The sequence below is a fragment of the Rhopalosiphum padi genome, chromosome 3, assembly GCF_020882245.1.
Source record: "Rhopalosiphum padi isolate XX-2018 chromosome 3, ASM2088224v1, whole genome shotgun sequence".
NCBI lineage: Eukaryota > Metazoa > Arthropoda > Insecta > Hemiptera > Aphididae > Rhopalosiphum > Rhopalosiphum padi.
In genome coordinates this window covers 80,853,579-80,869,111 of record NC_083599.1, presented here as the reverse complement: position 1 = coordinate 80,869,111, position 15,533 = coordinate 80,853,579, and the positions used below count along the sequence as shown (strand labels likewise).

The 15,533-nt window shown below is 27.9% G+C and overlaps 3 protein-coding genes across 3 annotated transcripts; all 3 read left to right on the top strand.

The window, feature by feature from the left end:
* Positions 1-2,167: 2,167 nt before the first annotated feature.
* LOC132926112 (uncharacterized) lies at positions 2,168-3,121 on the top strand. The gene has a single exon (XM_060990452.1). The coding sequence runs from the start codon at positions 2,168-2,170 to the stop codon at positions 3,119-3,121; it is 954 nt and encodes a 317-aa protein (XP_060846435.1).
* A 3,158-nt stretch (positions 3,122-6,279) lies between these two features.
* Positions 6,280-8,873, top strand: LOC132926111 (zinc finger MYM-type protein 1-like). Its single transcript, XM_060990451.1, has 3 exons — positions 6,280-6,289; positions 6,640-8,094; positions 8,488-8,873. Exons 1-3 carry the CDS (start codon positions 6,280-6,282, stop codon positions 8,871-8,873), a joined length of 1,851 nt encoding a protein of 616 aa, XP_060846434.1.
* A 4,703-nt stretch (positions 8,874-13,576) lies between these two features.
* On the top strand, positions 13,577-14,449 carry LOC132926110 (putative nuclease HARBI1). Its single transcript, XM_060990450.1, has 2 exons — positions 13,577-13,788; positions 13,888-14,449. The coding sequence occupies exons 1-2, from the start codon at positions 13,577-13,579 to the stop codon at positions 14,447-14,449; spliced, it is 774 nt and encodes a 257-aa protein (XP_060846433.1).
* The last annotated feature ends 1,084 nt before the right edge of the window (positions 14,450-15,533 follow it).

Below are 15,533 nucleotides of genomic sequence, written 5' to 3'. Positions count from 1 at the left end.
ACGGAAAAACAGCAATTTATTTAAGCAAAACCAGTTTTAGACAAAGTGATTTTGTTATGTGGTTGTAACCAGGGCTTAAATTCTAAAAAAAAATATCGTTTTTTCCGTTTTTGGCTATTTAAACGTTATACGATTTTAATGTTTAACGTTATTGTACGTTGAAACGTTATTTGATTTTTTCCTTTAAACGTTTTTGCATTATTAAACGTTATTTTAATTTTTCGTTTTTTGTTAAATGTTATAATTTAAAGATAAATAGGGGATTAAATGGTTATTTTCAATAAATTCTACCGTTATTTGTGGCATAATTATCCATTTTGTTATGTAAGAATTATGAAATTAGAAAAATTTCCTAGTTTTTGACAAAGGCCAAAGAGCTAACTGATAAGTTAATGTTAATTTAGGTATTAGTAACTTCAGCAAGCTATGAAGTAATATTTATTACTGACAACAAATTTTAATTTTAAGTATCATAAATTTATAAATTATCACATTATCTAATACTCTGGTCTCTGTGCACTAGAAACAAAAATAAAATGGTATCATATGAAATAGAAAATGTGTTTAATAAATTCTAATTATATTAGTCCACTGACTGCTTGAAGTATATAAATTACAAAATAGTAATTAGTTAATCTAAATAGCAGCTTAAACATTTTAAATGTTCAATCATCAATGTAACTCTATAAGTTATTAATATAATAACTTACCAGTATTATGTGTTGCAATTTGTAATAGGTAGGTATTAGACTTTTTAGCTCAAAATTGTAATCATAAAAAATACTAAATAGTTGTAATTTACAAGTTTATGACTAATATTTTATAGATGGTAATATGTAATGAAGTTGTTATTTGTATCTAGAATTAATATTTATAAATAATATTATATTTAGTGTATTTTAAAATTTAAATTTTATAATTTTTTGTTGAGCAGTTATTCCACAATATAATACAATTTGTTTGACAGAAATTATTCAAACAAACTTATATTTAAGTAATAAATAATATACATTTATAAATTAATAAATCATAGGCATTGGATTAGTTGAATATTACAGAAATAAACGTATTTACGTCTTATAAAGTAATAAATAAACCTGAAAATATTAATTATTGTCAACAATAGTTAGCCAACTTTGAATTGTTCATAACGTTAAGATTTAAAAAAAAAAATCATATTGAGTTCAATGTAAAAAAAGCTCTAATGTTTTTTCGATTAACGTTACCTATTTGCAATTTTTTTACGTTACAAATACGTTTATTGTTAATTTTTAAACATTAGTTGTGATTAATGATGTATTATGTTTAATGTTATTCGATTTTTTTCGTTTTTCGTTTATTTATTTTGTTTATTTTTTGTTAATTTTTTTCCGTTATAACGTTTAAATTATAACGTTATTTTTAACGTTTTGAAGCCCTGGTTGTAACTACATAAAAAAATAGATTTTGTCAAAACAGATTTTTCATAAAAGTTCTCGTTTTTCGTGATTGTGAAACGTAGCTTTGTAAGTACATAATTTGAGTTATGTAATAACGAATCGGTTTATGAAACTTAAATTTTGAATTATTTTGGCCATTTTTTGCCTTTCAAGTGCATATTTTTAATGCATTTTTAAAGTTTTATAGTTTAAAAAAATTTATTACGTTTAACCTTATTAGATCACATATAGTACATAAAACGTTTAAATATGTATTTGTATTAGGTATTAACTATTACTTATATTTCAAAATCTGATGTGGATAATATTGTAATCTAAATATATTTATTTTTCTCAGTTTGTTTGTTCCCGTCAAAAAACGATGATTATTAATGCATATAAAGCCAAAATGATCGAAAACCCTGAACATAAAATGGTTCACCTGAAAAAAACTTTATCTTACGAACTTGGAATTGGTCAATCGACAATTTATAACACCATATTGGAGTATCAACGGACAAAAACTGTTTCTTCGCCAAACAAAACGAAAGTCCGAAAACAACTGACCGAAAAAGTAGATGAGTTTGACAAGTATGGTATCAGAAGAAAAGTGCATCAATTTTGGCACGATCGTGATACGCCTACGTTAGACAAGATTCTTGTGTCCGTCAATGAAGATAATGGTCTACCAAATTTTTCTCGAACATCATTATTCAGATTGTTGAAATCTATGGATTTCGTATAGGTATATGAAGCGAGGTCGTAATAGTGGTTTGATTGAAAAATCTGAAATCATACTTTGGCGGAGAAGATATTTAAAAGATATTAAAAGATACAGAGAAGAAGGAAGGCCAATTTACTTTTTAGATGAAACGTGGGTAAACGCCGGAGATGTTAATAGCAAAGTATGGGTCGACAAAACTGTAACGTCAGCTCGAGTGGCATCTTCCGAGGGACTTTCGACTGGAGCAATAAACCCTACTGGCAAGGGGAAACGTTTAATTGTTAGCCACATCGGTTCCGAAGATGGATTTGTTCCCGGAGGTCTTTTGTGCTTTGAGTCAAAGAAAAACACCCAAGACTATCACGATGAGATGAACGGAGACTCTTTTCGTGATTGGTTGGAAGGTGTTTTGCCGAAACTCAAAGACAACGCTGTCATCGTAATGGACAACGCTCCTTATCATTCGGTGAAAATTGAAAAATGCCCAACTACGAATTGGAGAAAAGCTGACATAATTGCATGGCTCCAGAGCAAAGGAGAGCAAGTCGACAACACAATGCTTGTCATAGAATTGTTAGACGAAGTTAAAAAATTGAAACCATTATATAACAATTATGTCATCGATGAAATGGTAAAAGCTAACAATAAAATTGTCCTTAGACTTCCTCCGTATCATTGTGAGCTTAATGCAATTGAACTCGCATGGGCTATAGTTAAGAAACATGTCAAAGATAACAACAAAACTTTTAAATTACAAGATATAAAACACTTGTTAGTTGAAGGAGTGAATAAAGTTGGCCCTGATATGTGGAAAAATTTTGTCGGTCATGTGATAAAGGAGGAAGAAAAAGCATGGAGTTTGGATAATGTGGTCGAAGATTTCATGTCAGCAGAAAATCAGCCTTGTGTTCTTACTATTGGCCAAAGCGACTCGGACGACGATGATGAAGACTTCAGATACCTATCAGATACAGACTAAATTTTATTAATTAATTATTATACATTATTTTTACTTGAATTGTTTTATAATAGATTCTGTTGTGTATATATGTATATAAAATTTGTACATATTATGTTGTTCTACTTTGTGCCATTTTGTATTTATTATGTACTACTGTGTGTAATAATTGTTGTGTATAATACATTATGTTGTGTTGTGTATATATGTATTTTGTACGTATTATGTTGTTCCACTTTGTGCCATTTTGTACATGTTATGTTGTTCTGTGTGTAATAATTGTTGTATATAATACATTATGTTGTGTATATATGTATCTAACAAATGTTTTAACCCGAGTTGTATTTTTTAAGATATAATTGAGTAATTTGGTAAGGATTACGAAAGAATGTATACAAAATAAAGTTCAACAGTACGATTGTACAGTACTTGCGCCGTCGGGCGACTGCTGACAATGTAGTGGTGTATGCGCGCTGCGCGCGTAAACTTTGAAAGAAGGGGTATCGGTTTGTCACGAGGCCGGCCTCGGCCGTCGTCGTCAACGCTTGGAAGGGGTAATTGGGGTCCGGCGTCGCTGAAGCCGTCATTCGTGATGCGCGAAAAGTGATTATTCTCTCGTGGAATGGACTTGTAAATGCTGCAGAATTGTATTCTGAAATTGAAAATTTCAAATATCAGGCTCCATTATTAATGACAACATTTGAGAATGCAACTCAGTTAGATATTCTACAGCATATTCATCGGTACTCTTTAAAAGATTTATATCCGAATTTAGAGGTAACACTACGGATATTTTTAACAATTCCTGTCACTACAGCTACTTGTGAAAGGAGCTTCAGCAAGCTGAAAATCTTAAAAAATTATCTAAGATCAACAATAAGTCAAAGTCGTCTCACCGGTATGGCTATATTATCTATAGAAAAAGATATAGTGAGGACAATTTCATTTAATGATGTCATTGATAAATTTGCTTCAATTAAATCAAGAAAAGTACCTTTGTAATATTGTATAAAAATTATAAAGTTAAAATAAGTTTAAAATTATTAAACGCAATTGTAAAACAAACCTTTTGAAAAAGATTACTTTTGTTTCTATAATGTACTAATAATTGTTTATATATTTAAGTAATATAAATTATTAAAGATTATTAGTTATTACTTGATATATTCTATGTATTTTTACATGTTCTATATATTTCAAATGATTTATTTAAACTAATGCAAATTTTTAATTTGGGAAGGGGGGGCGCAAATGCAGTGATTTGCCTGGGGCGCCACCAAACCGCAATACGGCCCTGTTAGGCATTAGCTTATCGCAAACGTTGTAAAATTAAATAATACATATTGTTAAATTCGGCTGTCTTCTGCTTATAAATTATATGTGCGCTCGTGACCTAGCCTGCTGGTTTTTCCCAATTACCATCAACAGCCGTCATAATAATATAATATTATCCTCTTCGGCCACTACCACACCACGTATTGGAAATCGTTATCGTGTAATATCGGTGATTTTCGATTTCAGTGCTTATTATAAACTTTGTAATCACTTGTCATTATACGGTTGTCGGTTTTGGTATTTGTCGTTGCTAATTTTCATAGTGTTAACTTATAAAGAAATCATAATATTAATCATATTCAGTGCTCATGGTTCTTTGTTTTATACTGTCGTCTAAATTGTTATACAAGTGTTTTGCAACCGCCTACCGTTTTGTACTCGGTTTTGTACAATGGAAAGAAAACCTACAAATCCAGTTGGCAAATTATTTTTTACATATAACATTGAAAAAGACGAATCGACATGTAATGTCAAAGGGTGTTGTACTGTTGTCGACTTGTTATGAAAGGTCAGCATAGTCATAACCTTGAAACACAGCACATAAAAACATCTCATACTCAAGAATGGAATATTTTAGTAAAAGCCAAACAAGATATTAATGAATAATGAGACAGATCAGGTTCAAGACAGTACTGTGATGCCAGTTGAAAATGACAATTACAGTGAACGCGATGATGAAGATTTATGGCAATATGACAATGAAAGAACACCACTTGCTACTGATGACATTGAAAATGAACTTTTCAGTTGTAAGCATGGGCGGATAGGCCCATCGGGAAATCGGGATTTTCCCGGTAGGCCCCCATCAATATTATGCTCAGAGGCCCCAACCCCGAAAAAAAAAATTAATTTTTATGAGGCTGTAAAATAATACCGACTGCGTATTTGTAATTTTTGTATATACCATCAGCTATTAGGGGCCTCTGTGTAATACGCATAGGCGTGCGCACGGGGGGGGGGCGGGTAGGCCGCGGCCCCACCTGCGGCCTCAGGCTTTTTCTTTAATAAATGCATAGATATCTATATTATACTAGACAGCGAACATTTTTACATTTTACATTTTATAATATTTTTGTTGTAATCGAGAATCAGTGCTGCAGTGTTATTGATTTATAGTGTTTTCGTTTCATGTACAGAACGTTACGAAACGTTCTTCATTGTTGTATAATCGTAATAAGATAGTGAACAGTGATAACAAACATTATAAATGATAATATAATAAACGTCGTGCTACTAATGCAACAACAGCCGTTTAAATTTTAAATTATTTGATATTGCGTGTATTTTTTACTTTGTTTTAATTTTTAATAATTTTATTGTTTACAATGAGTTCTACGCAAATGCCATCGAATAAAAAGGAAGGACCTCAAGGACCTAAAATAACAGCATTTTTTTCCAAAAAAATGAAGTCTAGTACGAGTAAGTTATTAGTTATTACAGTCTATATTGTATTAAATATTTAAACATTTTGAACACCATAAACGATTATGATTACTGATTGAAAATACTAATGTTTTGCAAAAAGAAGTTCTTCAAACAGAAACTGAAGATATTCAAGAATTAAATGTTGAAGAATGTATGTATTTTAATTATTTAATTGGTTTATTTTGTGTACCTAGATTAAGATTGTGAATTTTAATAAATATCAATCCTAACAACTCAGCTACATTTGAAGAAGGTATTATTATTGATGTTCATTGACATTTAGATTTAAAATGTATAATTTAACAAAAATGTTGTATACTGAATTTCAAATTACCATTTTTTGTTTTGTTTTAACCTAATTGATTTGAGTTCTTTGTATTTAATATAGTTGATTGATTTTAGTAATAAATGTTTTAATTATGCTGGAAAGTAAATATATGGTATATAATGATATATAATTGTTAAATGTTAGTAAATGAGTTAAAATTTGTGATTAAATATTTATTTGTTAAAACAAAAAATTGTATTTTCTTTAACCTAATCTATCTGTGTTATTTTATGTGTCTAATATATTTTATTAGTGAATTTTAATAGTATGTTTGAAAGTAAATGGATGGTATATATTGCTATTAAATATTAATACTAGTATTAAAATGTTTTACATGTTATTTTTCCTATGTTATCGGCAAAGATATTTTAAAATACATAACTTAACAAAAATATTATATGTTGCATTTTAAATTACCTACCTATTTATAATAAATAAATTTTAAACTTAGGTTATGACAAATATGATTCGAACTTACATCCTGATGACCCTAAAATAAGTATCCCGAAGAATCAAATTGAATTTAAACAAAGGGTTTTAAAAGGACCATATCAGCCAGTTTTAAAAATTTTCCCAAGGACAACATTTGGCAATGCTAATAAACAACGCAGTTTTCAGCATTCTTGGTATAATTTGTTTCCTTGGCTAGAATATAGTCCAAAAGCAGACCTAGCATTTTGCTTTCCGTGTCGAATGTTTAATGGTGCCACAGGACTTAACGCTGGGCAGAGTGAAATAGTATATTCCAAAACAGGATTTAAGAATTGGAAATCAGCTACAATAAGATTTAATGTCCATCAAAAAACTAAGGTTCATTTAAATAGTTCTTCAGCTTTATCAAATTTTTTGGATTCCAAATCTATTGATGTTGTTTTGGATAAAACATGTGAACATATTAACAGCCAAAAGGAGATTCAACGACTAAAAAATCGTGAAATTGTAAAACGTATTATAGATATCATACTTTGTATATCCATCGGTGGTAAACCATTGCGTGGACATACAGAAAAAACAAATGATGTTCATAAAGGTCTTTTTCTTGATATTGTTAGTCTTCTAAGTAAATATGATTCATTATTTAATGAACATTTCATTTCTGGACCAAAAAATTGTTTGTACACAAGTAACCGCATTCAAAACGATTTGATTTCATCAATTAATTTAGTAATTAGAAAACAGCTACAAGATATAATAACCGATAGAAAAATTTCTTTAATAGCTGATGAGACAAGTGACATTGGTCATCATGAGCAATTATCTATTGTTTTACGCTACTTTGATGAAACCAAAAATTGTCCTATTGAACAATTTTTATGTTTAAAACGAATGACATCGGTTGATGCTCAAAGTATTTTTGATAAAATGAGTGATGTCGTTCAAGAATATGGAATTAAATGGGAAAATGTGGTGTCAATTTGTTTTGATGGAGCATCAACGATGTCTGGGAGTACTGGAGGAGTGCAAGCAAAGTTTAAAGAAAAAAATAACAATTCATTTTTTGTTCATTGTTACGGACACTGTCTAAATCTTGTTCTAGTAGATTCTATTGGGAGACATAATATAGTCACTTTTGATTTCTTCGGTAACATACAACTAATTTATAATTTCATTGAAGGCAGCTGTACTCGGCATGCAGTATTGGAAAAAATTGCCAACTTTACAAATACAAAGTTAAAAACTTTAAAATCAATTTCTACCACAAGATGGGCTTGCCGCTCAGAAGCCATTAGTGCAATAAAAGAAAATTATCCCTCAATATTAGCTGCAATTGAAGAAATTGTTGATAATACAAAACAATCAGATGTTCGAGCAAAAGGCAAGGGAATTCTTCATCAGATGAAAACGTTTGAATTTATCTTTGCCATGTTGATGTTAGATCCTATTCTTTCTTCAATATTAAAAACAAGTGCTTTTTTACAGTCATCCGACATAAACTTATTAACGGCTTTAGAAATCATTGAGTCATTAAAAAAATTCCTTGTTTCTATGAGAAACACTGAAGAAGATTTCACAGATATTTATCATAAAACTGTTCAAATGTGTAAAAATTATGATATTGAAATTCCACAACTGAAAAAAAGAAAAGTGTCCACCAAAATCGACTATTCGAGTAGTACACAGTACTATATGTCTTCAAAAGAAGAAGAAATGAAGGTTTCTGTATACTATTCGACATTGGATCATATAATTAGTGGAATTAATATTAGATTTAACCAAGAAACAATAAACATGATTAGAAGCATAGGAAATTTATTAATTTTAAATATAAATAGCAATGACATTACGGTTTTATCCGCAGCATTTGATTTAAACTCTGATATGTTGAAAACAGAAATTAATCTTCTTAAACATACAGAAAATATACCAAAAGGCGAGAAAAACAAATGCGGCGATTGGATAAATTGGCTTACACAATCCAACTACGGAAGGGAAACTATATTTTGTAATGTTTTTAAAGCATTGAAAACATTTATGGTTATACCAGTAACGAGCTGTTCTTGCGAACGGTCATTTTCCAAGCTCAGTATTGTGAAAACTAAGTTACGCAGTACCATGAGACAGGATCGATTGAATAGTCTGCTTACAATATTTATTGAGCAAGAACTTGCTTCTGGTATAAACATTGATGATGTAATTGATACATTCAAAAATCTTACTCCCGTGGACAGAAGGATGGAGTTGTAAATAGGGTTTTCTTGTATATAAATTGTGTAAGTTATGCTAATTTTTTTTAGGTATGAATATGCTGTTTCAGTATTAAATTATTATTATTATTTATTTTTATTATAATTATGTATTATTATTATTTTTATGTATTTTAATACCTTTATATTTTATTTGTATTAGTTTTTATATTTGTATACCTATTGAATTAAATACTTTATAAAATTAATAATTAAATATTTAATTATACTAATATTCATTAGTACAAGAGTATTTGGAAAATATTTAAGGACCCCCCCTGCGGTCAAAGTCTGCGCACGCCTATGGTAATACGCGTTGATACCCGTATAAATGTATAATAGGTACCTATTTTGTTGTATTTACTTTCATGCTACTAAAATTAAATAATGTATAAAATGTAAATATAAATAAACATGTTCGTAAGTTCGTTGTTCAAATGACAAAAATAAACAACCATAATAATAAATAATAATCAATAGGTAAGTATATTAATATAAATTACATTTTCCATGAGTGTCGAGTGATAACTATAACTGGTATCTACGTTTATATAAATATGTTGTATCTTAATAATTTCGACTTGTTCTATTTTTAAACAATGCTTATCAATATTCAATGTGGATGTTGATAATAATATCATATAACTGTTTTATTCTTACTCTATGCCAGTATGCCCTATGGTATAAACCGATTATTAATTGTATCGACTGTTATTTTTATTTTACCTTTTGGCTTTCTATTGTAGTCTTGGCTTTTAAGATTTTGCTAATTGTGTTTTAATTTATTAAATAATATAAATTATACTACAATAGTTAATAATGTCTAAACGAAAATTCGAAAGTGGAGCTTCAAAAAGAAAAAGAATGGATCAAGATTTGTTAATTAAATGTGCCAACGATAAAACTCAAAAAAAGTTAAATTTTTATTTAGCAAAAAATACTGGTAAGTAATATCAGCTTTACTAATATATGGTAATTGGTCACATAATTGAATTTTAAACTAGGAGCATTAAGCCTATAGGAACTGATTCTTCAGAAATGTGTACACTTTTTGTTTCATTTTGTAGTTATACAAATTACATTGTTATTTGTTATACAATATTTTTGTAGGATCAAAATATATTTAACATAAACCTAATAGTAGGCTGGTACATATAATACCGATATCAAATTTATTTACAATATTGTTACCTATTTTACTTAATACAATGAAAGATATAATTAAATAATCAATATTTATCAGTCATTTTTGAAATAATCTTGAATATAATATTAGAAGATGGAATCATGGAATTATAGGTGTAAGTACTTATGTAGTATTAATTTTCCAACTATTAGATGTTCTTGGTACAAATAAACAGTTTGAAGTAGAAAGTTTATCCCTAGAAGAACAACACAGTGGATATGTAAATGATTTGAGTAGCTGCAATAACAATAACGAGACCCAACTACCCAATGACTGTGGTAAGAATACAAATATTTTTCAATAGTAGGTTTTTAGTACCCATTTATAAAAACTTATAATAATTTAATTTTCCAACTATTAGATGTTCTTGGTACAAATAAACAGTGTGAAGTAGAAAGTTTATCCCTAGAAGAACAACACAGTGGATATGCAAATGATTTGAGTAGCTGCAATAACAATAACGAGATCCAACTACCCAATGACTGTGGTAAGAATACTATTTTTAAAATATTAATTTAATAATACAAGACTGAGTACATAATATAAATGACAGCTAAGACACTAGGTACAAAATAATTAATTATGAGGATTATAAACAAAATTACTAAAACAAGAATATAATTTAAATTTATATCACTACAAATTTGTATCTATATTTAGTACCATGAAGGCATGAAAATAGAAATCATAAAAATGTAAAATAATATATTTGTCACCATTTAATTCAGAATTTAATTTTTCTAATTTGACATGTATTTCAATTATGATTTATGACCACTAAGATTTTAATTTCTTTTTTTTTAGAGTCTTCTGATTTGAATTTGTTTATAAGACCTTCCACAGCCAATTTTGCAAAGTACTGGTTATTTCATCCCAATCAACCAAAAATTGGTGTACCATTTGCATATAAAAAAACTTATTTTCGGTTTGATGGAGGAAATCGTAAATGGGTGTCATTTAGATCCATGGATAAATATCTATTTTGTTGTATTTGCCTTTGTTATGGTGACGGATCAGGACCGTTCTCTAAAGGATTTATTGACTGGAAGCATGTGTATACTCGAATAAATGAACATGAAAATTCAAAAACACATAGGTTAAATGTAGATGCTCATGTTGTGAAAAAACAATTTTCATCAATTGATTCACTATTAACTTATGGTCATAGTTCAATAAGGAAGAAAGAAATAGAAAATAGAAGGCAAGTTTTATTTCGTATAATTGATATTATTAAATTAATCGGTAAACGTGGACTGAGTTATCGAGGTAAAACTAATGAAGCCATATATACTCTTGATAATCCAGCTTTAGACCATGGTAATTTCTTGGAAATGATTTTACTAGTGGGCAAGTATGATCCAGTACTCAAAGCTCATTTAGATAAAGCAATTAAAAATAGTACAAAAAGTCATGATTCTGGTTCCAAACAAGGAGGTGGGCACATAAGTTTTTTATCTAAAACCACAGTCAATTACATTATTGAGATAATAAGTGAAATTATAAAGTCATCAAAACAAATTGGATCAAATTATAAAGAACAATTTTTCAATGTATAAAAATTACTTATTTAAGTAAAGGCAACACTGGTAATTAAGTTAAGTTATTTTAATTAGGCAATACTACTTTTACCCCTTCTAAATAAAATGTATAAATTACTCTATTGGTTATTTAAATCACAAAATGACAAATGTTTTATTTTAATTTTAAACTAGTAATTTTAACTGATTGATTGTCTCGATTTTAATAAAAACAATAACTTTTAACTTTCAGCTATTTTTCTCGATCCTAGTTATCAATGCTTGCTTACTGAAGATGAAAAAAATAATGCTATTAATCATTTAATAAAGACTTGGGAGGTTTTGCTTAATTTAAATGAAGATGATATTGGCCAAGAGGATAATACTGTCGATAATACATCTTTAGGTAAAACATAAAAATAATTTGAACCGACAAGCTTATTAATACTTCTCTAGATAACCTTACTCCTAATTTTGATTAGGATTTATTGATTAATGGTTAAATTTTCTTTTTTAGTTGATTTAGATATAAATAATGTCAATCATTCTGGTATTGAAGAAGATGATGATTTGGAACTATTCTTGTCATCTCAATCATCTTATTCGTCTTTGAACAGCGAACCTAGTTCTTCCAACGATATATCAATTGCTTTACACAATTTTAATAAAGTTAAACGACTCCACTACAAAACCAATATATTAAGTTATTTGGAAGAACAAAAATATGATAAACCTGATCTTTACAAACTAGCTTGTGTTGTTCACGCTGTTTCAGCTACACAAGTTAGTAAACTTCAATTTTATTTATAGAGGGTGTCCCACGGAGATCTGACAAATGAAATAACTTTTGTTGTATTCAATATTTTTAAAAAATTTCTTTTAAATATAATTCATAGACATTTGCCCTACGTTTTTAGTATACATTTTTTATTTTTATTTTTTAATACTGAAAATAAAAAACTTGCAAATTGATAAAAAAAAATGTCTGCAATATTCATAATAGCCAATTTGTAAATCAGATTTTTAGAAAAATTTTGATGGTAAAAACATTTATTTAAGTCAAGTGGCTGATTTTTCAAAACTTTTTAAATATCAATATTTCTGTGAAATAAGACACTAATTCAGAGTAAAAACTTTCAAAAAACATATTTTTTTTGGGAATTTTTAGATTTAAGTTATTCTTAAATTAATTTTTATTATCCTCATAATTTTTGTTACCATGGTAAATAGGTATACGTTAAGCTAGTGTACATTTTTTATTTTATATTACAACCTATAATTTAACGATTGATTAGAAATGTATAAAACTTATTTATTTACACACGTTGCGTTTTATTTGTTTTTTTCTTCAATCTGTTAGGAAATTAAAGTTTCTCAATCATTTTATACTTTATTCTAATATTCTAACAAATTTTTTGGAGATGCAATAAGATTTTATCAAAAACCAGTAGTTAAAATAATGATATCTTTTATCTAAAGTTAACAATAGGAAGCCATAAATTGTTTGTACAATAGTTTATTGTTATAGGTACTAATTGGATAGGTAATCCAATATCAATTCTGAACCCAATCTCTGAATAACTGGGAAAACATATCGTAACAGCTATATTAATATAAAAATAACCAATATTAATACTTTGAACCTTTTATACATCAATTTTATTTAGTATCATTATTATATTATAGAAAATAATCAAGTTTTGATTAACTGTTCATTATCTTTTATCAATTTAGGGCCAGTTGTACCAGAATGGTTTAAACTAAGTTTAAACTAGATTTTTCTTAAACTCAGTTTAAGTCCTAATCATATGTTTTACAAGAGAAGTTTAATACTTAAACCTAGTTTAATTAAACCACCAATTTTATGGTTTAAACTAGTTTTAGCAATATTTTTGACATAGATCCGTATATTTTTAGCCATAACACATGCTGATAATTTGTGTTAAAATAAATTTTTACTAAAATATATTGTTAATTTAAATTATAAAAATTATTTTAACAATGAATAACGAAATATCTGAGAATTTGGATTTTGTCGAGCTTGTAAATTTGATTGCGAATGAACATCGAATACCAAGAATATTTAGGCAGCGTCCAGATTATTTTCAATGTCTACGCGATTTTGAGTTTGTTGAAAGGTTACGTCTATCGAAATCAGCTGAATTGTATGTACATGATCTAATTAAACAAACAATTGAGCATCCAACAAACAGGTATCTAAATTAAAATACGTTTTTTCTTAATATTTCTTTATAAACGTGAACTCAATTGGAACGTCTGGAACCTATTGAATTGTTTTTATGGTTTTACAGAAACTTTGCCGTTACATCAAAACATATGTTACTTATGACTTTGAGGTATTTTGCGTCAGGTTCGTTTCTAATTGTTTGTGGTGATTTTGTGGGTGTACATAAATCAACAGCTTCAAGAACTATAACACGAGTATCAAGAGCTATAGCTAGACTTAATTCACAGTTTATTAGGTTCCCCGAGACAGAAGAAGAAATTACATTAACTAGACAAGATTTCTATGCAAAATGTAAATTCCCAAGATGCACTGGTATTATTGACTGCACTCTTATTAAAATTAGATCACCTGGAGGGGAGGATGCAGAAATATATCGAAACCGAAAACAATACTTTTCATTTAACGTTCAGGCAATATGCAATGTGAATCTTAAATTTATTAACATCGTAGCAAGATGGCCTGGTAGCTCTCATGACTCAACAATTTTCAACAACTCTTCAATACGAGGTAAATTTGAAAGAGGGGAAATGAGCGACAGTCTACTCATAGGGGATAGTGGATATCCAATCAGACCACTTCTGTTGACAAAGTTGTCAATTGCAAAATCGTCGACCCAATGGGGATAATGAAATAACAAGAAACACTATTATAAGATACTTTGAAACAAAGTAACATTTAAATTGTCTTTATTATAATCAGAAAAAAAATTATATAATGATTTAATTTAATATGGATAAACAATTTTTTAATAATAACATAGGTAATATAGAATATTTTCAATACAAATATAACATAATTAAATAATTAAATTTAATACTATGTTTATACCTAACAGAAAATTACATAGTTATTTTTATTTTATTTTTCAACTTTAAACATTAGTACATTTTTTAAATATATCTCTTATTATAAACTATGTATTTTGTATTATAAAACACCTTTGTATCATACATTATCATAAACAATGTATAGTAATAAATAATAGTACTAACAACAAAGAATTAAACGATGAATAAAATTAGTCAATATTATAGTCAAGATAAACATTATAAAAATATTTAATTTAATGTAGAGATATAGTTTTTAAACAAATAATAATAAAATATAAAATTGGTTTTATACAAATTTAACAAATAATTATTTAGTAACATTTTTTATTTGATGATTTATGAATTTATTTTAATTCATTTTGAAGCCTATAATTTTAAATCTAAAAGTTCCATTTCTTTAGCATGCTTTTGACTCAGAAGTTCTATTTTATGATCTGATTCTCTTTTTTCTATTTCACAAGAGTTTCTATGTCTGGCATTCATTAATTCTAACTTAAGGTTATGCTCTTTTCTCATTAGTTCTTCCTGAAGCCCTAGTAAGTTGGTTTTAAAAGTGGCCCATGTAGTAAGTTTATCCTTTAATGGACAGTTTCGAGCACGGCCTATAATGTGATATTAAAATAATTACAATGATATAATATTTTGAAAAAATCTATACATCATTTTAATTTATTACAAATTTCCAACAAAATTTAGGAACTTAATAAAAGTTGTAAATTTTTAATCAACCTTTACAAATTTATTAAAACTTTTACTTTCTAAATTTTCAATTAAGTTGGTTGATAACTTACTAGAAAGAACTCATCAACTAAATACAAAATGTTAAATTAAAATTATAAAAATTAATTTTCAATTATTAAAAAAATAGTTAGATTATGAG

Excerpts from the sequence above, each read along its gene's own strand:
- LOC132926112 (XM_060990452.1), top strand. The coding sequence starts at position 2,168 with ATGAAGCGAGGTCGTAATAGTGGTTTGATTGAAAAATCTGAAATCATA.
- LOC132926111 (XM_060990451.1), top strand. Across the intron at positions 8,095-8,487 it reads TTCTTCAATATTAAAAACAA|CATTTGATTTAAACTCTGAT; the intron begins GTGCTTTTTTAC and ends TTTTATCCGCAG.
- LOC132926110 (XM_060990450.1), top strand. The coding sequence starts at position 13,577 with ATGAATAACGAAATATCTGAGAATTTGGATTTTGTCGAGCTTGTAAAT. Across the intron at positions 13,789-13,887 it reads ATTGAGCATCCAACAAACAG|AAACTTTGCCGTTACATCAA; the intron begins GTATCTAAATTA and ends ATGGTTTTACAG.